The sequence below is a fragment of the Adiantum capillus-veneris genome, chromosome 5 (genome assembly GCF_014529385.1).
Source record: "Adiantum capillus-veneris isolate H3 chromosome 5, ASM1452938v2, whole genome shotgun sequence".
Lineage (NCBI taxonomy): Eukaryota > Viridiplantae > Streptophyta > Polypodiopsida > Polypodiales > Pteridaceae > Adiantum > Adiantum capillus-veneris.
This window is the reverse complement of record NC_140935.1, coordinates 172,757,860-172,784,034: the sequence shown is the minus strand read 5'-3', so window position 1 is coordinate 172,784,034 and position 26,175 is coordinate 172,757,860. Positions and strand designations below refer to the sequence as shown.

The window sequence follows — 26,175 nt, the reverse complement described above, 5'->3', positions numbered from 1 at the left end:
ACAAAGCTACAATAAATCCATCTCCCCTGTGACCTGCCCTCCTCAATTATGGCTCTGAGTGTCAGAATATGATCAAGAGTGGAGAAACCCCTCCTGAAACCGGCTTGGCCCTTTGCTCGTACACCCTCACCCTCTGCCCAATTACTCAACTGCTGCTCAAGAATGGATACATACAACAGTGCCAATGTGTGCCTAACCATAATAGTGCATTAATTCCCAGGCTCAGTAGGATCATCTGCTTTGAAGATAGGCACAATAGTAGACAACCTCCAAGTCTTAGGTAACCCCTCACACATGGCACGAGTGAACAGCACTGCAAGAACCTCTACCAGCATATTTCTAGCATGTGTACAGTGCTATGCTACTAGACCATCATGATCATATGCCCTCCTGGTCCTCATCTTTCAATGGCTCTCTTTACCATCTCAATGGTAAAGAAGGTGCTCGTAGGTGGCCATGGCTCTATAGGATCTAGAAGGGGGTCCTGTCCAGGAACCGTATATAATGAGGAGGCATACTGGCCCCAAACATCAAGCGAAGTAATCACTAGGGGAGGGGAGTGCTCATGAAAGAATCGCCATGCCTCTCTTGAGTCTCTACTCAAGAACAACTGATACAAGTCTCGCTCCATCTGGTCCAAGTAAGCTCGTTTCTTCCGTCGCACAAGGTGTCGGGAAGCAATCCAAGCTTGTCTGTAACTGATGACTCCTAAGAGAAGATCCCTTTGAAGCTGGGCTCTGATCTCTCTGCACTCCTCATCATACCAACTATTCGGGGGGCGGAAGAGAGAGAGAGAGAGAAAATGAAATGAAATATTAACGTCTTCAAAAGGCCAAAATGACCTATGGGATCAATCTGTTACAAAATGGTGAATCTAATTCCATGTCTGGGTACAAAGGAACTAGATACTCCTACTACAATCCATCCGAGAGAGAGAGAGAGAGAGAGAGAGAGAGAGAGAGAGAGAGAGAGAGAGAGAGAGAGAGAGAGAGAGAGAGAGAGAGAGAGAGAGAGAGAGAGAGAGAGAGAGAGAGAGAGAGAGAGAGAGAGAGAGAGAGAGAGAGAGAGAGAGTATGAAATGAAATGAAATGTTATATTAACGTCTTCAAAAGGCCAGAATGACCTATGAGACCAAACTGATACAAAAGTGGTGAATCTGTTACAATGTCTGGGTACCTTAGTACTAAAGTACTAAGTGTGAAATAAATGTGAAAAACTAAATACACAGAGAGAGAGAGAGAGAGAGAGAGAGAGAGAGAGAGAGAGAGAGAGAGAGAGAGAGAGAGAGAGAGAGAGAGAGAGAGAAGAATATATTAACGTCTTCAAAAGGCCAAAGTGACTTATGAGACCAGAAAGTTACAATGTGGTGGATCTCATACAAAGTCAGAGTAACAAAATAACAACATAACAAAGCAGAAAATACTATGGGATCCTAAGCTGGTCGATGTGAACTAAGCAAAATGAGCAGTTGGCTGGGATAGCTAAGTCACGGGAGATCTAGCATCGGTCGTTGGCGGATCTCATCAATCTTCTCCATGGTCAATAGTTTGACTGGGCGTCGTGCATGCCTGGCCACAGTGCTCCAAATCTTCTGATGTAGCCTCTGTCGATGCTGTGTAGTCCTCCGCAATCGTGGGCACCTAGATTTTCCCAGCTCAATCGAGAGAGAGAGAGAGAGAGAGAGAGAGAGAGAGAGAGAGAGAGAGAGAGAGAGAGAGAGAGAGAGAGAGAGAGAGAGAGAGAGAGAGAGAGAGAGAGAGAGATGAAATGAAATGTTACATTAAACATCTTCAAAAGGCCAAAATGACCTATAAGACCAAACTGATAGAATCCTTGTGGATCTAATCCAATGTCTAGGTACAAAAATAAATTGAAGTGAAGTGAAAGACTTAACTAAAAGACTAAAATCGTCAGATTGAAATAATCATTATCATCATCAACGCCCGAGCATGCCACAGAGAGAGAGAGAGAGAGAGAGAGAGAGAGAGAGAGAGAGAGAGAGAGAGAGAGAGAGAGAGAGAGAGAGAGAGAAATGAAATGAAATGTTATATTGAAGTCTTCAAAAGGCCAAAATGACCTATGAGACCAAAGCGTTACAATGTGGTGAATCTGATATAAAGTCAGAGTAACAAAATGAAATGACAAAATGATAGAACAAAAGTACTATGGGATCCTAAACTGGTAGGTGTGAACTAAGCAACTAGCTGGGATAGCTAAATCACAAGTCACAAGCAATCCAGCATCGGTCGTTGGCGGATCTCATCATTCTCCTCCATGGACAGTAGTCTGATCGCGCGTCGTGCATGTCACGCCAAAGTGATCCGAATCCTCTGATGTAGCCTCCGTCGATGCTATGTAGTCCTCCGCAGTCGTGGGCGTCTCGATCTCCCTAGCTTAGTCGCTTGATCGATCAATGTGCCTCTGGTGTGAGACGACAAGATCTGCTGTGGTAGTAGCTCCTCTGGGTGTCCAGTGTCTGCTCTAAAGAAGTCTGTGATGTGTCTTTGAGACCGGCTAGCTTCTCCTCTCATCAAGCTCTCTCTGTGTCCGCGCAACTCGAGCAGGAACAAACCCAGGCATCTCTCATCCTCGTACCTCATGACTTTGGAGAGTGGTCCAAAGCCCTCTTCGAACAAGCAGTGAAAGCGGCCTTGTATCTCGTAGTAGACCGGGCAGTGGCATGTGTAGTGTAACTCTGTCTCAAGCTCCATGTCACATAGGGTGCATGTCCTGGCCTCTACTGGCACTCCGCTGTATCTCCCAGTCTCGATCCGCAGCTGGTGTGAGGATGTGTGTATTTGGCCAATGGCACACCGTATCCCATCAGATAGGTGGGTGTCCATGTATCTGGGCCTCGTCACAAAACCGTCCTCCGTAAGCTGAAGAAGATGCTCTCTGTAGAAAGCCATCTTCGTGCCTAGCTCCTGTGCTGGCTGTACCCATGTCCTCCTGGTGTCTAGCTGAACCAGGTCTTGCTGGCTGATGAGCTTGGTGGTCTTGAATTGTGTAAGAGTCAGAGAGGGTGCATCCAATGAGTATTGGAAGGGGGGCAATCTGTCTATACAGAATCCATGTGCCTGGAACCATGACGTCATCTCCCCATACCAACATGCTGTGTCTCCCTGCCTGGCTAATTGTCGAGAGGACTCAAGTGCAAGGTGGGCATTTGTCTCTGGGAAGTTCCCACAAGCGGTGTATGAAGGAAACAGATCTGGTGAGTGCCTCAACTACTAGTGGGGGGGCAGCTAGCTCTGCTCGGATAATGGCACGTTGTACTGAAGCCTTGGCTCTAATGAGCCGCGAGATCATAGAGACCAGAGGCTTCTCCATGTCCCCCCATCCATCAATACAACCTGTTCTCCCGTGATGATCCAATGAAGGCCCCATATCTCAGCTCCATAGAGCAACACAGAAGTCACCAAAGTGTCAAAGAGTCAGAGCTTCGTCCGAGGCTCCTGAAGCTGAACCTGTGAACATATCCTCTCCAGTTTCCCCAATGCTGAATGGGCTCTGGTCAATCTTGTCTCTGCATCTCTCCTCAAAGAAAATGCTGGTCCACTAAAAACCACTCCAAGGTAAGTGTAAGCATCTGTATATTCCACTATCTCCTGGCCATATGTGAATTCGGGCGCTGACCTCTTGATCCACTGTGGGGTGGTATTAAATACCATGACCTTGGTTTTACCAAGGTTGACAGACAAGCCACTCTCATGGGCAAACCTATGCAAAGCATCCAAGTGACATTGCATCCCCTCCGGAGAGTCGGAGATCAACACAATATCATCAGCATATAACAGTAGCGGAATCCATGTCGCTGCCAGCGATGCACCTCTATCACCATCTCTCTCAATGTAGTCAAAAACCTCATCCACATACATAATACCAAATAGAGTACGAGAGAGGGGGCATCCCTGCTTCACCACAATAGTGGAGTGAACCGGTGTAGATAGATCCTCTGAGGTGCGTACATGCCCTACTACTGATTTGTAAAGTGCCATGATCCCCCAAATGAGCTCTTTGGGTACTCCCATCTCTTGTAATCTGCGCATCAATCTAGCTCTGGGTACTGTGTCAAATGCTTTGTGGAAGTCCACAAAGCTACAATAGATCTGTCTCCCACGGGATCTGCCTTCCTCTATGATGGCCCTGAGTGTCAAGATATGGTCAAGAGTAGAAAAACCTCTCCTGAACCCTGTTTTCCCAACAACATGCATTCCCTCCTTCTCTGCCCATCTACTCAATTGCTGCTCATGAATGGATGCGTACAACCGTGCCAATGTGTGTCTAATCTTGATAGTGCAATAATTCCTAGGCTCCATAGGGTCTCTTGAATTGAAGACAGGTACAATCGTAGATAGGCTCCAAGTATCAGGCAAGCCCTCACACATTGCACCGTTAAACATAACTGCTAGAAGCTCTGCTAGTAGATCTCTGGCATGCATGAAATGCTCAGCCACTAAGCCATCATGATCATATGCTCTCCCAGTCCTTATCCTGTCAATGGCCTTCTTCACCATGTCAACGGTGAAAAAGGCACGTGTGTGGGCATGGATTGGGGGGGTCGGGCAGGGGCTGCTGTCCAGAAATTGTCTACAAAGATGATGCGTACTACCCCCAGGTCTCTGTAGAGGTAATGGCAGGGGGGGAAGACTGCTCATGAAAGAGCCTCCATGCCTCACGCGAGTCCTGACTCAAGAATAGCTCGTATAGATCCTGCTCTAGTCGAGCCAAAAATGCCCTCTTCTTCCGCTGCACGAGGTGTCGGAAGCCAATCTGTGACTGTCTGTGTGTGATGTCCCCCAAAAGCACTTCCCTCTGAAGTCTAGCTCGAGTCTGATAGCATTCCTCATCATACCAGCTGTTCTGAGGCATGCTCCCAGAACGACGTCTCTGCTCAGGCTGTGTGTGTGGGTATGCCTCTGCTGCTCTGTGTCAGTATGGTAGTAAGCGCCATGTAAATCCCGTCAATGTATACAGAATCCGTCTCCCGCGTGAAGGTGTAGCGAGTAGGGGCTGCTACTCATGGAATGTGTGCTACATTGAATTGGAGAGAGATGGTCAACGGCACAATAACATGATCCACTGCCACCCCAACAGGTCTAGGCCCAACTTTGAAGTCCTGTATACTAACTATGAGGCTCGGATGTGCCATAATATAATCTACCGTGTTGGCTCCATGTCTGTGTGGAAAGCATGTAAAGCCTCCCGCATTGGGAAATCTCTGTAGGCCATTCAAGATGGCCAATCCATGTGCAGTCCCCATGTCTATCAAGTTCCGTCCATACTCAGTATGTTCGCCATCCTGTGATATTTTGGATAAGCCCGTCTCAGCAATATCCAGCTCTCTCAACATCTCCTCTGAAGTATCATAAAATACCGTCTGATGATGGGCAGTCCTAGCATTGAAGTCCCCTAGGATGATAATGTCGCCATCTCTAGAGAATTCCCATATGTCATCATCCAAAATAGAGAAGGGGGATTGTCCTCTGGGTGGTGCATATATTGACGTACTTGGGATGAAGTAGCAAATGGCAATGTAAAGATATCTACCAATCTTTGCTCTCAATCTCACCCACATGTACCTAGCTTGCGCATCCCTACGAGCTATATGTATCAATGGCTGCAACTCCTCCCTGAATAACACTGCCACTCCTCCTGAGCCCCGCCCTCTGTGCTCTGATCGTGTCTCCTGTCTACAAACTGTCTCCCATCTGTATCCACCAATGTGAGGCATAGACTGCCCAGGGGCCTTGATGTGTCTCAGAGTAGAAGATGATGTCTCGCCCAGTAAAACTCTCCTCAAAAGCACCCACATCAAGACGCATAGATCCATTACAATTCCAGGTAGCAACTTTGAGTGTGGTCCCATAGGTCTCACACCATCATGTGGAGCGTGGCTCCAAAATCACCACTCTTCCATCTTAGTAAAAAGCGATCTTACCTTTTTCCCTTGCCACGCTCTAATCTCTGGCATTACCTCTTGCATATGAGCGATTTGTGAGAGGGTAAGATTATCCCCGAGAAAGATGCCCGTTTTCTTAAGGGTTGGTCTCTTCTTCAAAAAGTCCTTCGCTTCCATGGAGGAAAAATGAAGGATGAGTGCCCTTTCTTTCGAGGTTTCCCCCTTGCTCCCATTTTTCTTGTTGCCTACTCTCCATGCGCTTGAGTGCATCGGCTCATGAACCCCCATTAAAGCCATGAGTTCTTTTACCTCTTCATCCACATTATCTTTGTCTTTAAGGCCGCAAATTCTCACATGTAGAGAGCGCACACGCCTTCGTTGCTCCTCTTCTAGTGTCAGGTTAATTATGGTGGGTGTGGACGTTGTTGTTTCCTTGCTTTTCCCCTTCTTGGCAACCTCAATCCATTTCTCGGCCTCATCAACCTTCTGATGAGTCTTTGTGATGACGTCCACCCAAGATGTAGTCATTTCTTTGTGTTGCTCTTCCCCTTCTTTGATGGCTCGCACTTGTTCTTTGATCGTGTTGAGCTCTTCTATTACTCAAGGTTGCAATTCTCCTTCCAGTGTGTTTCGTGAGCGTGCCTCGGCGAGCTCCTTCTTGAGTGATCAAATCTCTCCGTCTTGGACCGTCAACCGATCTCCCATTGCCGCGATCTTGCTTTCTTGGGCTGAAACGCGATCCTCGAGTATTCTTATTGTCCCTAATAGTTGGAGGTTGATATTGTTAATGGTTTTGACCATTTTCTCTTTGCACTTTGAAACCGAGTCTTCTAAGGGGTCGACCTTATCATTTTGCTTCCTCATGTTTGATCAATGTCAGAAACGAGGAAAAATTGGCCTACACGCACAAGTGCTTCCACATTACGAGTACATGTTCCACACTAAGCATACATGGCGCATTTTCTGTAATTTTTGCAAAATACTACCAAGCGACAACAAACTCGCCGTTTTATGTAATTTCTGCAATTTCCTGTCAATTCTGTAATTTTGAATTTCTGCAGTTAAAATTTCCTGAATTCTGCAATTGTCCGAAGGCCTACAATTTCTGATTTTTTGATTTTTTATTTGATTTTGGGCGTACTGTCTGCTGCTGTTGTACTTGTGGGTGGGGGGGGGGGGGGGGGGGGGGTGCAATGTGCAATGTGCAATGTGGGTATATGTGAAGATGCAATGTGCAATGTCTGTGTGTGTGTGTGTGTGTAGGGGAGGTAGCAACAAGGGGGGATGGGGGCGAGAGCAGCACCTGGTTGCAGGCCGAACAATAATGCAGCAGCTACATGCGGATGGGGCTGCAGTGAAGCAGCAGCAGGAGCAGCAAAAGCAGTGCTGTGAGGGACTGGGGGAGCAGAGTGCAGATATCAATAGAGTAGCACGCAGGCATCCTCAGATAAGCAGCGCACAAGCGCCAGTAGAACAGCGAGCTAAGCCGACACGCAGTGAGGGTGGTGGTCGCGTCGCGAGCAGGCAGAGGCAGAAATGAAATGAAATGAATTGTTATATTAACGTCTTCAAAAGGCCAAAGTGGCCTATGAAACCAGAAAGTTACAATGTGGTGGATCTGCTACAAAGTCAGAGTAACAAGATGACAAAATAAAATACTATGGAATCCTAAACTGCTAGGTGTGAACTAAGCCGCTAGCTAGGATAGCTAGATCATAGGAGATCCAACATCGATCGCTGGCGGATCTCATCAATCTCCTCCATGGTCAGTAGTCTGACCGGGCGTCGTCCGTGCGTGTCGGGCCAAAGTGATCCGAATCCTCTCATGCAACCTCCGTCGATGCTATGTAGTGCTCCGCAATCGTGGGCATCTAGATTTCACCAGCTCGGTCGCTCGGTCGATCAGTGTGCCTTTGGTGTGAGGCGACGAGCTCTGCTACGGAAGTAGCTCCTCCGGGTGTCTAGTGGCAGCTCTGAAGAAGTTTGTGATCTGTCTTTGAGACTGCTAGCCTCTCCTCTCATCAAGCTCTCTCTCTGTCTGCGCAGCTCGAGCAAAAACAGGCCCAGGCATCTCTGATCCTCGTACCGCATGACTCTGGAGAGTGCTCCAAAGCCCTCTCTGAACAAGCAATGGAAGCGGCCTAGTATCTCATAGTAGACGTGGCAGTGGCATGTGTAGTGCAACTCTCTCTCAAGCTCAGTGTCGCACATGGGGCATATCTTGGCCTCTGTTGGTACTCCGCTGTATCTCCCAGTCTCGATCCGTAGCTGGTGTGAAGATGTGCGTATCTGGCCAATAGCACATCGTATCGCATGAGACAAGTGCGTGTCCATGTATCTGGGCCTCGTCACAAAACCGTTGTAGCAGGCTACAGTGTCACTTTCACAGGACACACAATTAGTACAATTGGTCTAGGCTGGTTCACACTGGACGGACTCTTTGGGCTGGGCAGTGACACGTGGCAGCAGAGATATGGACTCCTCTAGTGGACATCGTGGCCAGGCCACCACCTCCACTCAGTCTGGAGATATACTTAGATGGCTCACATTTATGAGCCATTGGTGGCTCTTTATGGTGGTACATGTGAGTAGTAGCTGTTGGGTCAGGTTGCTTCACCATCCCTGTACATCTGAGCCTCGACACTCCATTGTACCTGAGAGTCCTGGGCTGGAGCTGAGTGTGCTGCCACGCCAAAGTCTGTATCAGTTCTTTGAGATAGTCGCTTCATTTGTTGTTGTTGTCTGCTGCTGTTGTGTCTTTGTGAGCTCACTTGTTGTCTATTGTTTCTTGTTTCCAGTCTGTTTTGAGTGAGATTGTCACGCACATTGCATTGAGGAGCACCCACTGCAGACAGCACGACACACAATCTGCACTACAGGTGCTCTCATTTTGGCGATCACGGTGGGACCTCAACTGAAGTCTCACGCTCTGTGAGGTACAAATCTTGAAGCTAGTTGGGTTTATCTAGCTTGCCTTGCACTGTCTGGTCTGTTGGTTTGGTCTCCTCTCGCCCTGGTCCAACTGGTCTAATCCTCTCTCGCCCTGGTACAACCAGCCCTCGTCCCTGGTCTAGTCCTCCTCGACCCAGGTCTAGGCAAGTTGGGTCGAGTCACTTGCCTGGTCTAGTAGAGTCTACACCTGTCTTCAGCCAGTTAAATGTTTTCTTGCCCAAAGCTTGGTTGGATTGGTGGTCGTTGCATGACACATACAAGGCGGTCAGTCAAGCGTCAAAGCGCACTACTGAGTGCTCTGAAGTACTGCAACAGAAGACGACCCTTGGTACCTAGTAGAAGTCCATCAACCTCATCACCCATACCTCCACATACGACATCGCCCATTCCTCCATCCGGTTCCACATCTTCCAGATCACCTGCCCCAGTAAAGCTCTCTCTTATTCTGCTACAGCAGGCTATTGAGCAGCGGGCTCTTGAGCAAGGGGCCATGGAGGCGTTGGATAGTGTTTTGGCCAAGGTAAACTACAAGTTTCCTACCTTCAAAGGACTCTCTTCAGAAGATGCCGACGACCATGCAAGAGGTTTGTCTCTCTCTGTAGAGGTCATGGTCTTAACAGGGAAGATGCTTATTTGGTACTCTTTCCATCTACTTTAGATGGCTTAGCAGATAAATGGTACAGTCAGTTTGCAGAGAACCATTTTGCAACTTGGACAGCTTTACGACAACAGTTCTGTGCGGCATTCAGGCCAGGTGACTACCAGAAAAAGGTTTTGGATGAGTTGGCCAACATGGTGCTCCAGCCAGAGGAGACTCTTGCCGAGCTCATGACTAAAACCAAGTCTCTGGTTGCCAAGCTTCCTCAACAACCAAGGGAATTTATGGTTAAGAAGTGGGTGGAGAAGGCTCTTCCAAAAAATTCCCAGCAAAAACTCTGAGAGTCTCCGACCTGACGCCAGTCTGGAGGAGTTTGTCGCGGATGCTAGATAGAGGGAGCTAGGAAGCTCTTCACCAACTCTCCTTGGGTAGAGACCCCCTCAGAGTCTTTAAAAAGTCCTTCTGATCCTTTAACTTCTTTACGCAAGGAACTGGAAGCCCTAAAGTTACAGCGAGCTCTTCAAGAGGAGAGGTCCTTCTCTCTTAGACAGGAAAAGCCTCCACATCACAAGGCATTGAAACAGATCAAGCGCGAGCTAGAAGAGCTCAAGTGTCAGCAAGAGACTAAGGCTACGGTTTGGTGTAGCTCATGCCGCTCTCTAGGGCACCCTCCACAGGAATGCCCCCTTCGGGTTTACTGCCACTTTTGTGAAAAATCTCGACATGAGGACAAGGACTGTTACTACCTCAAGGGATTGCGACAAATATAACAAAATCTTGGTCCTACTCTTCAACAAGGGCTAGCACCTGCATCCAATATGGTTTCTCCCTATGGCCATCCACACCACATGCCACCTTTATTGTCAGCCCCTCCGATGCAAGGTATGTAGAGCAATTTTCCCTCTCAAAGCTTTTATCACAACCATGCTCCCTCCCCACCTCACAGCTGCTATGCCTCCACCTCCAACTCCATGCACCAGGAGCAAGGACTACCCCGTCCTTTGACTCGCCCATTGAATCGGCCCATTTTGTGCTATAGATGCGGGGAATATGGTCATTACCAAAGCAAATGCCCTCTGCCCGAAAGGTCCCCTCCCTGTCGTCGTTGCCCTGAAATGAAGGATCATTACAGTAAGGATTGCCCTAAACTTCATGCATCCACGGCTTCGAACCCAAGTCAAAGCCAGAATGAGTTTACCTTTTCCAAGCTCAATCTAATAGCAATTAGCACCGTTCCTTAGCCGCCCCCTTCTACCCACGTGGTTACCCCTAAAAATAAGCTACAATTGGTAGAGGAGCCATCGGGTGTCCTCACTCAGGCCCAAAGAGCTGCTCTCGGTCTTAGTATTCCAACACGTTCAACTCCCCCACACATTCTTCGAATAGTGGATACCCTGCCTTCAGCTGCTAACAAGCCATCACCCAGTGGCATGAAAGAATCCAAATCTTTGCTCTCCGATGTTGATGAAACTTTCTTGGAAGCAGTTTCCGGTCTACAGAAGATCAAGGTACCCGAGAAACCATTGGTAGAACAGGAAAAGCTTACAACAGAGACAATCTTGAAGAACACCTTCCAACAAGTGTCCCTCTATGACATGCTGCTACTAGATACGAGTTTTAGAAGTGACACCCTTGCTGTTATTCAGTCACTTTACCTCGGAGCAAGTCCTAGTGGCGGGCACCTCCCAGTGCGATCATCAGAGTCCTATATGATATCCAATCCCGCTACTCCCCTCAGTCATTATAGAAGCCCTCGCCCGACAGTGTCCAACTTGGGGCAGCAATTTTCAGGAGTAATTGTGGATGGTGGATCTGGCATCAATATGATGCCTGAGTTCACTATGATGGCTTTAGGCCTGCAGCCTACTCAACCTGCCCCTTTCACAGTAACATTGGCCGACCAGAGGACAGTATACCCTGTGGGCATAGTGGAAAAGGTGCCTCTGCAAGTACAAGATTTAACTTTTAGTTTGGATTTTGTTGTGGTTCGTCTCCCACAGGTAGAGGGCGGATCTCCCTTGCTCATCGACAGACCATGGCTGCGACACACTAAAGCACTTCATGATTGGGGAAACAATGCCATGTGGATACATACTCCTGGCTTCCTGATGCAACCAATTCGCATAGAAGGAGGCATGGATCCTATCGTGCAACATAGTTCTTTGTCCCTAGCAACCAGCCTCGAGTTGGAACAACCTACTCCACCTGACGGGTCAGATGAGTGGTTGGATGCTACCAAATCTATGCCTTGTTATGGAGTCTCTATTCACTCTTTGCTTGTAGTTACACCCTCTTCCAATGTTTCCGTAGGAACTAATCCTAATGAGCCACCTGAGCCAACTCAAAGGTTGAAGGTCACAGAAGCTACTTCTGATGTGCCCTTGGTGGAAGCCTTTGAGTTTGGTGAGCCTATGAAGAATCATAGTAGCGGGAAGAAATCACCTCTACAAGAGTTCACCCCCCTTCAAACATCAGCCTCAGTGGTGTCTGCTTCTCCGATCAGAACAAAACTCTCCTCTGGGTCTAGCGAACTCCCTTCACAAAGCCCGTCCTGCTTGATGAATTCCCTGCTCATGATAGTTGTCTTGCTCATGGTACCTCCTCATGCTCTCCATCAGCTGTGGTGCTCTGTAGCATCTCAACTTTCAGCCAGTGGACCATGGAAATCGTCTACAATGGAACACGAACTCTTCCGGCCATACTCTGCATTGGAGATCGATATTTCTATCTGCCACCCTCTCGCCCCCATCTACCCCCTATCCCCTACACCCTACCGTTCCCCTCACACCCCCTCGTCCCCCTACCCTTTTTCCTCTCGCCCCTAGTCCCCATGCCCACTCACCCTCGCCCCTAGTCCCTTGCCCTCTCCCCTACCCACCCCCTCGCTTGCCCTCCCCCCTACCCACCTCCTTCCTTCCCCTCGCCCCTAGTCCCTTGCCCTCGCCCGTACCTGCTTCACCCTACCCACCCCTCGCCGCTACCCCCTACCCACCCCCTCCCTTGCCCTCGCCCCTACCCACCCCCTTCCACCACTTGCCCCTATCTAGACCCCCTCGCCCCTACCCACCCAGTCTCTCCCTCGCCCCTATCTAGTTCCCCCTCCCCCTCGACCCTATCTAGCCCTCCCCTCCCCTCTCAGTCTTAGCCAATTTTTCCCCCACCCTGCATGATCAGCCCATTAGCATGTGGCTCTCAAGCATTCACCTAGTTGCCATCCTGTTGCTGTGAAGGCTTTTCGTTCTGCCATCATGATAGAGCTTAACCCTATTTGCGGTGTTACTCGGGCTTATGGTCATCCCTCTTTTCGAGAAGAGTGTTGTTGCAAAAAGTGTGGCAAGGTTCATCTGCAACTGCAAGCATGGACCAAGTCATTTTCCTCTCACTATGGTTATGGAGGATAAAGATGCGTTGGAATCAAACCGAGCTTATCTCTTTGCTGTAGAGCCTCATTCTCTTTTGCCAATTGGGATTCTTGGACTATGCAATCATACATACTGGGTTCCTGACTATTTATAGGCTTAACGCCATTGCAAGCAGTGCAGTGTTTTTAACTCCACTTTTGAGGTATGTAAGGTCATGGGCCTAGCACCTGCTTCAAGAAAGATGTACGCATGCAATACCTAGCGGTTTTATTTCACAGTTTTTTCAGTATTCCTCTCACCGAGACGGTGAGCGGTCTTGTGGCGGGCAACCTATAGCAGGCTACAGTGTCAATTTCACAAGACACACAGTTAGTACAGTTGGTCTAGGCTGGTTTACACTGGACAGACTGTCTGGGCTGGGCAGTGACACGTGCCAGCAGAGATACGGACCGGTCTAGTGGACATCGTGGCCAGGGCACCACCTCTACTCAGTCTGGAGATAGACTTAGATGGCTGACATTTATGAGCCGTTGGTGGCTCTTTATGGTGGTACATGTGAGTAGTAGTTGTTGGGTCAGGATCATCATCTGCGAGCTCTATGGTCCAGCATTGTCGTTAGGAAGAGCAAGTCTATACACACAATACTGCTTCACCGTCCCTGCACATCTGAGCCTCGACACCCCATTGTATGTGAGAGTCCTGGGCTGGAGCTGACTGTGCTGCCACGTCAAAGTTTGTATCAATCCTTTGAGATAGTCGAGTCATTTGTTGTGGTCTGTTGTTGTTGTGTCTCTGTGAGCTCACTTGTTGTCTATTGTTTCTTGTTTCCAGTCTGTTTTGAGTGAGATTGTCATGCACATTGCACTGAGGAGCACCCACTGTAGAGAGCACGACACATTATCTGCGCTACAACCGTCCTCCGTAAGCTGGAGAAGATACTCTCTGTAGAAAGCCATCTGTGTGCCCAGCTCTTGTGCTGGCTGTATCCATGTCCTCCCGGTGTCTAGCTGAGCTAGGTCCTGGCGGATGAGCTTGGTGATCTCGAGCTGTGTAAGAGTCAGAGGGGGTGCATCCAGTGAGTACTGGAAGGGAGGTAGTCTGTCTATGATCAACCCATGCGCCTGGAACCATGATGTCATTTCCCCATACCAACATGCTGTATCTCCTTGCATGGCTAACAGTCGAGAGGACTCAAGTGCAAGGTGGGCATATCTATCTTTGGGAAGTTCCCACATGCGGTGTATGAAGGAGACACATTTGGTGAGCGCCTCAACCACTAGTGGGGGGGCAGCTAGCTTTGCCCGGACAATAGCACGTGGTATTGAAGCCTTAGCTCTAATGAACTGCGAGATCATAGAGACCAGAGGCTTCTCCATGTCCCCCGATCCATCAGTGCGGCCTGTCCTCCCGTCATGATCCAATGAAGGTCTCCAAATCTCAGCTCCATAAAGCAATGCAGAAGCCACCAAAGTATCAAAGAGCGAGAGCTTTGTCCGAGGCTCCTGAAACTAAACCTATGAGCACATCCTTTCCAATCTACCCAATGCTGCATGCGCTCTAGTCAATCTAGTCTCTGCCGCCCTCCTCAATGAAAATGCTGGCCCACTAAAAAGCACTCCAAGGTAAGTGTAGACATTTGTATACTCCACTCTCTCCTAGACGTATGTGAATGCGGGCGCTGACCTCCTGATCCACTGTGGGGTGGTATTAAATACCATGACCTTGGTTTTACCAAGGTTGACGGACAAACCACTTTCCTGGGCAAACCTATGCAAAGCATCCAAGTGACGTTGCATCCCCTCCAGAGAGTCGGAGATCAGCACAATATCATCAGCATATAACAATAGTGGAATCCATGTCCCTGCCAACTGTGAACCTCTATCACCATCCCTCTCAATGTAGTCAGAAACCTCAGAGTAGGAGAGAGCGGGCAACCCGGCTTCACCCCAATTGTTGAGTGAACCGGTGTGGATAGACCTTCTGAGGTGCGTACATACCCCACTACTGAACTGTATAATGCCATGACCCCCCAAATGAGCTCTGTGGTTCTCCTATCTGCTGTAATCTGCACATCAATCTAGGTCTGGGTACTGTGTCAAATGCTTTGCGGAAATCCACAAATCTACAATAGATCCCCTATGCAACCGGCCCTCCTCAATGATGGCTCTAAGTGTCAAGATATGGTCAAGAGTAGAAAAAACACTCCTGAACCCTGCCTACCGGGCTGCACGTATCCCCTCCCTCTCTGCCCATCTACTCAGCTGCTACTCAAGAATAGATGCGTACAACCGTGCCAATGTGTGACCAATCATGATAGTGCGATAATTCCCAGGCTCCATAGGGTCTCCCGACTTGAAGATACGTACAACAGTAGATAGGCTCCAAGTATCAGGCAAGCCCTCACACATGGCACGGTTAAAGATAACTGCTAGAAGCTCTGCTAGAAGATCTCTCGCATGCGTGAAATGCTCAGCCACTAAGCCGTCATGATCATATGCTCTCCCAGTCCTCATCCTGTCAATGGCCTTCCTCACCATCTTAGCGGTGAAAAAAGCACATGTGTGTGGGCATGGATGGGGGGTTGGGTAGGGGCCTGCTCAGGAACTGTGTACAGAGATGATACATACTGGCCCCAGGCCTCTATAGAAGTGATGGCAGGGGGGGAGAGTGCTCATAAAAGAGCCGCCATGTCTCAGGTGAGTTCTGACTCAAGAATAGCTGGTATAGATCTTGCTCTAGGCGAGTCAAAAATGCCCTCTTCTTCTGCCGCACCAGGCGTCGGAAGTCAATCTGTGACTGTCTGTGAGTGATGTCTCCCAAAAGCACCTCCCTCTGAAGTCTAGCTCTAGTGTCCCGGCATTCCTCATCATACCAACTGTTCTGGGGCATGCAAAGAGAGAAATGAAATGAAATGTTATATTAACGTTTTCAAAAGGCCACAAAATGACAGAAATGACAAAATAAAATACTATGGAATCCAGAATTGCTAGGTGTGAAGCAGCTAAACAGCTAGCTGGGATAGCTAGATCATAGGAGATCCAATATCGGTCGCTGGCGGATCTCATCAATCTCCTCCATGGTAAGTAGTCTGACCGGACGCCGTGCCTGTCGAGCCAAAGTGATCCGAATCCTCTGATGCAGCCTCCGTCGATGCTGTGTAGTTCTTCGCAGTCGTGGGTGTGTGTGTGTGTGTGTGTGAGAGAGAGAGAGAGAGAGAGAGAGAGAGAGAGAGAGAGAGAGAAATGAAATGAATGAAATGATATATTAACGTCTACAAAAGGCCAAAATGACCTATGAGACCAACTGATTACAATGATGAGTCTAGTACCAAGTCTGGGTACAAACAAAGAAAACTACAAACAAAGAACTGATAGGAGTGCTACCGACTCCTATGGGTGGCTGGTAGGCTAAGCAATGGTATCATGCCATAAAGGTACAAAGTGGGCATAAGTGTCACCATGATACAATATAGCAGTAGCATGAAGCCTATCCTGATCGACACTCTGGGTGTCGTGCTAGAATCCTGTGGATCCTCTGCCGCAATCTCCGCCGATGCTGCGTGGCTACCCTCCTCAGTCGCGGTCGTCTCGATCTCCCTAACTCTATAGCTCGATCAATGAGAGTACCGCTGGTGTGTGTATGGGTGGGAGCCGAGCTCTGTGATGGTGGTGTCCCCTCTGCCTCAGTGGTACTCAGACTGAAGAAATCTGAGATGCGTCTCTAGGACTGTCTCTGTCTTTGCCCATTCAATAGAGCGTCTCTATGTCTCTGAATCTCAAGTAGGAATAATCCGAGACATCTTTGATCTTGATATCTCATGACTCTATCTAACGAGTCAAAACCATCTCTGAATAGACAATGAAAGCGTCCCCGTATCTCATAGTAGACTGTGCAGCGACATATGTAATGAAACTCTGTCTCTGGCTCTGCATGGCATAACTGACATATCCTACTGTCTGCTGGTATGCCTTTGAATCTACCTGTTTCAATCCCAAGCTGGTGTGAAGATGTGTGAATCTGGCTTATAGCACATCGTAACCCATGAGATAGATGTGTGTCCATGTAACTGGGCCGTGTGACAAATCCGTCTGTCGTGAGTAGGAGAAGATGCTCTCTATAGAAAACCCTCTTCGTACCCGACTCCCGTGATGGCTCTATCCATGTACTCTTGCTGTCAAGCTGGATAAGATCCTGCCGAATGAGTCTAGTAGTCTCCATCCGTGTAAGAGCCAAGGATGGTGCATCAAGAGAATACTGGAAAGGGGTCAGCCTGTCCATGCTGAAACCATGCCTCTAAAACCATGAGCTCATCTATGCATACCAACATGATGTATCTCCCTGTAATGCCAGTTGTCTGGATGACTCAAGAGCAAGCCTGGCATACCTGTCCTTGGTGGTGTCCCATAAGAGAGAGAGAGAGAGAGAGAGAGAGAGAGAGAGAGAGAGAGAAAAAATGAAATGAAATGAAATGTTATATTAACGTCTTCAAAAGGCCAAAATGACCTATGAGACCAATCAGTTACAAAATAGTGAATCTAATACCATGTCTGGGTACAAAAGAACTAGAAAAGAACTAGAAGTGGAACAAAATACTACTACTACTACTACAATCTAAAACTACGTGGGTGTAGCAGCTGATACAATAGGTACCCGGTAAACTGGATGTAACAGTGTGTGAAACAAAGATGGAAGAAATGGTGAGGATCCATCCTCATCTGCACTCTGGATGTCGAGAGAGTATGGCTCGAATCTTCTGTTGTAGTCTCCGTCGATGCTGTGTAGCTCCTCTCCTCAGTCGCGGTCGTCTGTATCTCTGTAGCTCCAATGCTCGGTCGATGAGAGTGCCAATAGTGGTCGAATGAGTGTGGGACGAGCTCTGCAGTGGTGGCTGCTCCTCTGGCTGTCCCATATCTAGTGAAAAGAAATCTGTAATGTGTCTCTGGGACTGCCTCTCTCTAGCTCTCCCCAGTAAAGTGTCTCTACACCTGTGTAACTCAAGTAGATATAGTCCAAGACATCTCTGATCCTCATAACTCATGACCCTAGATAGAGGACCAAAACCCTCTCTGAATAAGCAGTGGAAACGCCCCCGTATCTCATAGAACACTGTGCAATGACATATGTAGTGCAACTCTGTCTCTGGCTCTCTCTGGCATAATCGGCATATCCTGCTGTCTGCTGGTATCCCTCTGAATCTACCAGTCTCAATCTCGAGCTGATGTGAGGATGTGCGTATCTGACCAATGGCACAACGCAAACCATGAGACATATGTGTGTCCATGTAGCTGGGTCGAATCACAAACCCATCTCCTGTGAGGTGGAGAAGATGCTCTCTATAGAAAGCCATCTTCGTGCTCAACTCCTGAGGCGGCTCTATCCATGTCCTCCTGGTGTCGAGCTGGATCAGGTCCTGACGAATGAGTCTAGTAATCTCCACCCGTGTAAGAGACAGCGAGGGTGCCTGAAGAGAATACTGGAAAGGGGGCAACCTGTCCATGGTGAAGCCATGCGTCTGAAACCATGAAGTCATCTGTGCATACCAGCATGAAGTGTCCCCCTGTAGAGCTAACTGTCTGGAAGACTCAAGGGCCAGTCTAGCATATCTGTCTCTAGTAGTATCCCATAGGCTGTGCACAAAGGACACTGATCTGGTAAGCGCCTCAATCTCCATGGGGGAGGCAGCTAGCTCTGCTCGAATGATCGCGTGAGGTACGGAGGCCTTGGCTCTAATCAATCGGGAGATCATAGATAACAAGGGCCTCTCCATACGTCTCCAACCATCCTGGCCTACAGAAGGTCCCCATACCTGTACCCCATACATCATAGCTGAGGCTACTAAAGTATCAAAGAGCCATAACTTTGTCCGAGGTTCCTGGAACTGAACCTGCAAACACATCCTCTCCAAGCCTCCCAAGGCCGCATAAGCTCTGGTCAGTCTAGTCTCTGCTGCTCTCCCCAAAGAAAACCTCGGCCCAGTGAAGACTATCCCAAGGTAAGTGTATGAGAGAGAGAGAGAGAGAGAGAGAGAGAGAGAGAGAGAGAGAGCTTACAGCTTTCAATGATTCTTGAAGAAATTCACACATAACAGCACTAAATCCAAGCTCCTCCTCCATGACCAGCTTCAGCATTAAACCAACAAGTAGAACTCGCGTCTCAGCCTGAAACCAAAGAAGTATATTATGTGGGTAAGTGAGATCATGTGCAAAACAGAACAAAACTAGACAAATGCAGTTTGAAAGGGCCACTCATGTACCTACAATAGTCCTTCTATTTGGAGGAAAAACCCTTCAAACCTTGAAAACATTATATGATAAATATGATGCACTATGCTCATTGCTTTATGGTACAGTGGGTAGGATTACTCAGAGAGGACAGGTTGTGGTTCTGAAAGTACTTCGGAAACCTATGCGCTTCCAAACGCTAACCATGCTAGGGCAGTTGATACTCTAGGTTTACTTATGGCTATGCTTAAAACTTGATTGCAGAAGCAGCTCCGAAAGATGCGCTTCTTTCTGTTTCTTGGATGTTACGTAAGATGTAGGGAGAGGTCTAAGATTGCTCTTATGTTTACACATTTTGACAACGACTAGTTATTAGATGTCTTCACTTGTAGCCACACGGAGTGAGTGACCTCTATATGTTAACATAATTTTCTGTTACAGGTGTAAATACTTCAGATAAATTCCTCGTCAATACAAAAGCACATCAACTGTTACTAGGAAAGTAGAGAAGAGTCCTATTAGAGAAGGATACAGATAGCTCCACTGACGCTTTGACTGAGATGCATTAAGAGATGCACTTGATGGCCGACTGACTAGTACAGTCATTAATCATAAAACCCCTTTTCCTGTTTACTTTAATTTAGCTGCTAAATGGGAAGCTGGAATGAGCAGGCTGTGTAGGCTCTTTCCTATACAATGCATGCCAGCTTTGCCATAAAGGGCATGCCTTATGCCATAACGATATCTCAAAACCTATGCCTGAACAGACAAACAAATTACAATTGAGCTTGAAGAGCGTTGCACACAGCCTCTAAGAGGTGGACTCTTTTTCTTTCCTGACACTATATGAAGCTAGGAAATGATAGTACAAGAAGTACATTGCCCTTAAGAAACACCTCGCACAAGCATATAGCAGAACCGCTTGCTGTTTAATTCCTAACCCAAGGCAACAAATATTTTTTTTTCTGCTTTGAGTGCTAACACATTTGCAAACATTTACCTGATAATTTTGAAGAAGATCAACAAACAATAACTAAATCTTATCATTATAAAAAAAATGCAGCACTCAGACAGCAAAAAACATCCAGAAAATAAATAACTCACTTTTGCCCTCAGGGCAACTTCTTTGTCATAGTGAGGCACTGCAAAAGACTGCACTAGTTTCGTTGGATCACTGGCTTGCAGTATCTGGGCCATGGCAAAAAAAACACCACTTTTAGTCTCTTGAGAATTTTCCTGTTTCACGTGGTCAATAGTAGGGACACCCTTGACAGTATCTTTCGTTTGAAAAATTTGCTCTCTCTCTAGAAAGAGTTCCCATGCCATAATCTGCAGTGCATAAGTTTGACATTGGTACTGAAAACATCGAGCAGGGAACTCTTCCAAGCCATGAAAAACGCTTGGCGTGTTTGAGATACAGGATGTTAAAATGGACCAAAAGCCCACACGTTTTTGAAAGACTTCCATAATATCAGAGAGCTCTGTACCTCCCCCCCACAGACTCCTCAGAAACAAAAGAAGTCTGGATAAAATTTTCGGTTGACTGCAAACAAGATACAAAAGAATTTTCAGCGGCGACAACAGAGAGACACTAATATACAGAAAACATCTTAAAACTCTGACATGCTAAGTAGCAAGGTTCATTACACCCTTTACAAGAGAAAAGTATTAAAAAGACTCTAAATGCTTAAATTCAAAATAAAACAACTTCATAACCCGCTGCTAAGACCATCAACAATTTTTTTTGCATTTTTCTGCATGTGTGGCTCACGACAACAGGATGAGTTATGCCGAGAGGGAATCTTGATGAGTTAAAGATATACCCATCCAGTTGAGCTGAGTAACCTTTTAAAGGTTCCAGACATGCATTTATCGTCGATACTTTTGACTATGCTTAGAACACAACCGCCCTCTATGTGGCCCCACTGCCGACACCAAGTGGAACAAATCTGGAAATCACTAAAGACAAACTGATCATTTACCCCAAAGAGGTTATCTATTGATGCAGCTGGAAATGAGTACATTCTGTACCTTTGAAGATTCGACAAAGTTCAACAAATTATCACAACTTTATATGTATGATGCGAGCAGTGGATAACGTTCTTTCCATCCCAGGCAAAAGAAAAGCTTTAACCATCTTATTATGCACTCAATGTCCAATTCTGAGGAGAGACCTTAAAACTAGCAACAGAAAGAAACTCTTCTAGATCAAACAAAGAACCCCCCTGATCTGCATAGGCTGTGAGCACCAAGAACTGCAAGAGTCCTTATTTGACCAAGGACACAAAGCTTCGGGTAAACAGATATTGGCATATCGAAGTTGTTAACAGCTCACGTGAAACACAAAACATGCTGTTGCTCATTAATTTAACTAGTATAACCTAAAAAGAATCGATGGGCCTTCATACCTCTCAAAAAAACCATGTTCTTGGGATAAGATCATCCACATTGACTCAATTGCAGTGGATCCGGATTGTGTATTTTGAGTAGCACAAGGGACTAAGTTGCCATGTGCTTGTGCATCTGATCCATCTCCCCCTTTTATAGGCAAAAGAAGCATATTTACAAAAGAAGGCTGCAATTATTATTAAAAAAAAAGGGGTGAGATTTACACAAAAACCTTCAACCAGCATTACCAAAGACACAATTTACAGTTGGAAACAAAACTTAATGCAAGACTATTCACAAAGACTTGATACAATGAGGAATGAAAGCACTCATAAAGCGCAATCATATACATCTACAAAAGGGTTATCATGTCTCCATCGTGCCTGGTTATTTGTCTATCCCATACAATGTACCTTTTGTGTGTGTGTGTGTGTGTGTGTGTACATGTGTTGCTTGAGTTATCCATATTCCCCGCATCTATAGCACAAAATGGGCCGATTCAATGGGCGAGTCGAAGGGCGAGGTGGTCCTTGCTCTTGGTGCATAGAGTTGGAGGTGGAGGCATAGAGGTTGTGAGGTGGTGAGGGAGCATGGGTATGATAAAAGCTCTGAGAGGGAAAAGTGCTCTGCATACCTTGCATAGGAGGGGCTGACAATAAAGGTGGCATGTGGTGTGGATGGCCACAGGGAGACACCATGTTGGATGCAGGTGCTGGCCCTTGTAGTAGAGTAGGACGAAGACTTTGCTGTATTTGTCGCAATCCCTTGAGGTAGTAGCAGTCCTTGTTCTCATGCTCAGACTTTTCGCACAAGTGGCAATAAGCCCGAAGGGGACAGTCCTGTGGAGGGTGTCCTGGAGTGCGACACGAGCTGCACCATACCATAGTCTTAGTCTCTTGTTGAGACCGAAGCTCTTCTAGCTCTCTCTTGATTTGATCCAAAGCCTTCTGATGTGGGGGGGGGCTTCTCCTGTCTAAGAGAGATTGATTTCTCCTCTTGAAGAGCGCGTTGTAGTTTTAGGGCTTCAAGTTCCCTACGTAAAGCATAGTTACAGGGGACGAGGGGGACGGGCCCTAGGGCCGGGGGACGCTCGAAACTGGGCCAGGGACGGCGGACCGGGACGGACGGAAATTTGTCCGATCAACAGCATCGCAGGCAGCCGGACCAAGGATTGCGGACCGGGAACGCGGTCTGGGACGGCTAGAGACGACCGGGAACGGAAAAAATAAGGCGGCCCAAAAATTTCAAAATTTGAAAAACTGCCTGTTGAAAACTGTAATTTGTTGCCAACGACCTTATTTTTTGGGGGGGTTTTGCCCTTGGGAGGCTATAAAAAACCCCTTGGGCCTCATCTTCCCTCAAGCTCTCCTCTCTACTCGGAGTCTACGTAGCTCTACGACTCTACGCCGTACGGTCTACCCTCTAGAGGCTTGTAAGCCTTCTACACTCTACACTCTACCCTTGAGTCTCCACTCTCTCCCTCTTGTACCCTCTCAACTTTGAAGCTCTCCTCTACTCTCTCTCCACATAAGCTCTCCTCTAACTTCTAAGCTATTAGCTCTACTCTCTCTCCACCATCATGTCATCTCAAGCCAACTCCACTTCTCCAGCCGGCTCTTCTCGAAGGAGGCCTACCGTGCAAACATGGTCGTGGTGGGATGAAGTCGACTCTAGCACGCGTGGCAAAGGTGGCGGTGCAAGACCATGGACATGCAAGCTATACCCGTACAAGAGAACAGGTGGTGCAAACAAAGTGCGAGCCCATGAATCCGGTCACGAGGTGAAGTTTTGCCCTCGAGTAACTCCAGAGAAGAGGTTGGATCTTCTTGAGAAGCTCACGGTGTATGAGGTCGCGGAAGCGGCAAAGAGGGGCCGTTTTGTTGTCGTTGATCCCTCCACCACGGTGACACCGCAAGAGCAAAGGGAAGCCAACCTTGACGACATCTCTCAAGCCTTCAAGAAAAATGCATCTACACCGTCCTCCTCCGTTGCGCATCGCCAAAGCACCCTCAATGAAAATTGGAATCCTAAATTGAAGGAAGAGGTGGATAGGTCGGTTGCCCGATTCTTCTTCCACGACCACATTGTCTTCCATGCTGCGCGGTGAGTTTCCCTTAGCATATGCACATTGCAATCTCCCAATTTGTATTCATTATGGGATCTCGACTTTCGACTCTCCGTACTAACACAACATGCTCTATTTTGTGTGGATAGGTCTCCATACTTTCGAACCATGGTTACGAAAATAGGGGACTATGGCTCCTCTTATGTGCCACCTTCATCGGAGAGGCTTCACACCACCCTCCTTGACAAAGAGAAGCTTGCCGTGGAGCAAGCGGCCCAAGGAACAAAGGATCTGTGGGAGACCAATGGCGTCTCTCTCATTGTAGATGGATGGAGACACACCCGCAAGCGGTCTATCCACGGAGTGGTGGCCTACTCTCGGGGGGAGATGTACTTTGTGGAGTCACATGATGCATCCAATAGTGGCAAGGCCGCGGAGATGCTTGTTGCGGAGTGGACAAGCACCATAGAGATCACTGGCCCGGAGAATGTCCTTTGTATGGTTGCAGATGGAGAGGCGTCAAATAGGGCAACCGGGGCTATCATTGAGGGCATGTATCCCAGCATCCATGTCACATTTTGCATGGCGCATTGCCTCAATAACCTCCTCAAGGACATAGGGAACTTGTCATGGATTTCACCCACCATTGGTGACGCCTCTCGAATTGTCTCCTTTGTGCTCAACAATCAAAAAGTGCGCCATGAATTCTCAAAGAGGAGCCACTTGTCCTTGCTCAAATACTCAGAGACAAGATTTGCATTCAATTGGCTTATACTAGGCCGCTTATCTACATGTGGCGGAGCCTTAAGGGGCCTCTTTCTCAGTGATGAGTTCCAAGCCATGCCGGAGTCTACATCAGCCAACAGGATTGAAATGCTGAGAATGGGCCGACGACGCCGCTTGGTGGGAGGAGGTGAAGACTCTTGACGCCATGGTCAAGCCTATTCTACACCTACTTCGAGTTGTGGATGGCTTGTAGCCATGCAGCCATGCATTGGCAAAGTCTACCATGCCATGGATCGGATGATAGAGGCACTTGAGAAGCTTGTGCCTGACCCTGTTCAGTATGCGGAGATTCATGGCTTGTGTGAGTCGAGGTGGAATGGATACTACTCTCCACTTCATGTGGCAGCTTATGTGCTTGACCCTGAGTTTGAGGGAAGGCGTCAAGAGACCGACAAGGAGGTGAGCAAAGGATGGCGGGTTGCATTGGAGTGCCTTGAGTCTAGCAGTGACACTAGGCGCAAGATTAGAGACGAGCTACTCAACTACAGGCAAAAGAAGGGCTCCTATGGATGTGTAGATGCACAGGTTGATCGCAACAAGATTGGCTCGGTTTTGTGGTCGGAGGACCATGGAGGAGATGGCCCACATTTGCAGCGCTTGGCTGTTCGTGTCCTTAGCCAAGCATGTACCACTAGTTGCTTGGAGTAACTATGGAGTGTGTACAACCACATTGCCTCTAAGAAGAGAAATCGCCTTGGGGTCGAGAGGGCCAATGATTTGGTGTTTGTGAGCGCTAACTTGCGCATGCTTGCCAAGAGCGTCACACACAAGACAGATCCCTTCACTGAGTGGGAGATGGCACAAGAGAATCCATCTATGGCCGATACACTTTTGGAGGAGCTAGAGAAGGACTTCGAGCCTCAATGCGAACCTCCCGAGGCCTCATACGTCATTGACGACCTCGACTACGACGACGATACGGAGATTCAGCAAGCGAGCACTTCTTGAGTTTGATGATCATTGATCACTCTCAAGTCTAGACTCTTGAGTCTACGACTCTACCTACTACATAGCCCTTTGTACTTTTTGTTATCCTTGAGGCTTGTCGTAAGTCCTTGACTCTTGAGCCCTTGTGGCATGCACTTTTCATTTTGTATCCATCGATGTGTTATTAGCACATTTCCGCCTATATGACTCGTGTTCTTTGGTCTATTTAGTGTAAAATTGTGGTCAAAGTGATGCTCTATGTGTGTGGCATGTGTGTAGGTGAAAAAATGCCAAAAAAAACTCCTTTTTTTTTTGCCGTTCTGACCCCTGTCCCCGTTTCTTGACTTTTGCCGTCCCGTCCCCGTTCCCAACCCCGACCCGCCATCCCACGTAACTATGACGTAAAGAAGTCAAAGGGTCAGATGGACTCTCCTAGAGTACAAAGGCAGTCCCTACCTGAGAAGAGTCGGTAAACAACTTCCTTGTCCCCTCTATCCTAGTAGCAGCCGCAACAAATACCTCCAAGATTCTCTCTCAGTTTTTGCTGAGAAGTCTTTGGAAGAGCCTTCTCTACCCATTTCTTAACCATGAACTTGATGGGAACAACACCAAATAAGCATCTTCTCTATTAAGACCACGACCTCTACAAAGAGATACAAACCTCCTTGCATGGTCATCTGCATCTTTTGAGGAGAGTCCCTTGAAATTAGGAAACTTGATGTTTACCTTGGCCAAAACACTGGTCAACGCCTCCATGGCCGCTTGCTCAGGAACCCGTTGATCAATAGCTTGCTGTAACAAAGTGGGAAAGAGCTTTACTGGGGAAGGTGACCTGGAAGATGTAGAACGGGATGGAGGAATGGATGATGCCATATCTAGAGGTATGGGTGATGAGGTTGGTGGACTTCTACTAGGTACCAAGGGTTGACGTCTTCTGTTGTAGTGCTTCAGAGGACTCAGTATTGCGTTTGACG

At 47.7% G+C, this 26,175-nt stretch overlaps 1 protein-coding gene and 1 pseudogene across 5 annotated transcripts in view; one reads left to right on the top strand and one right to left on the bottom strand.

The window, feature by feature from the left end:
• The window catches only part of LOC147458565 (nucleoporin (DUF3414)), a 251,773-nt gene that overhangs the window by 28,686 nt on the left and 196,912 nt on the right, over positions 1-26,175 (bottom strand). For all 5 annotated transcript variants that reach the window (XM_086513222.1, XM_086513223.1, XM_086513224.1 and 2 more), the window contains 3 exons: positions 21,444-21,610; positions 20,140-20,578; positions 18,865-18,972 (listed from right to left, as the gene is read on the bottom strand). In XM_086513222.1, the coding sequence (XP_086369348.1) occupies positions 18,865-18,972; positions 20,140-20,578; positions 21,444-21,610 (714 nt within the window). The remainder of the gene's footprint in view (positions 1-18,864; positions 18,973-20,139; positions 20,579-21,443; positions 21,611-26,175) is intronic.
• On the top strand, positions 23,003-25,222 carry LOC147458566 (uncharacterized; annotated as a pseudogene).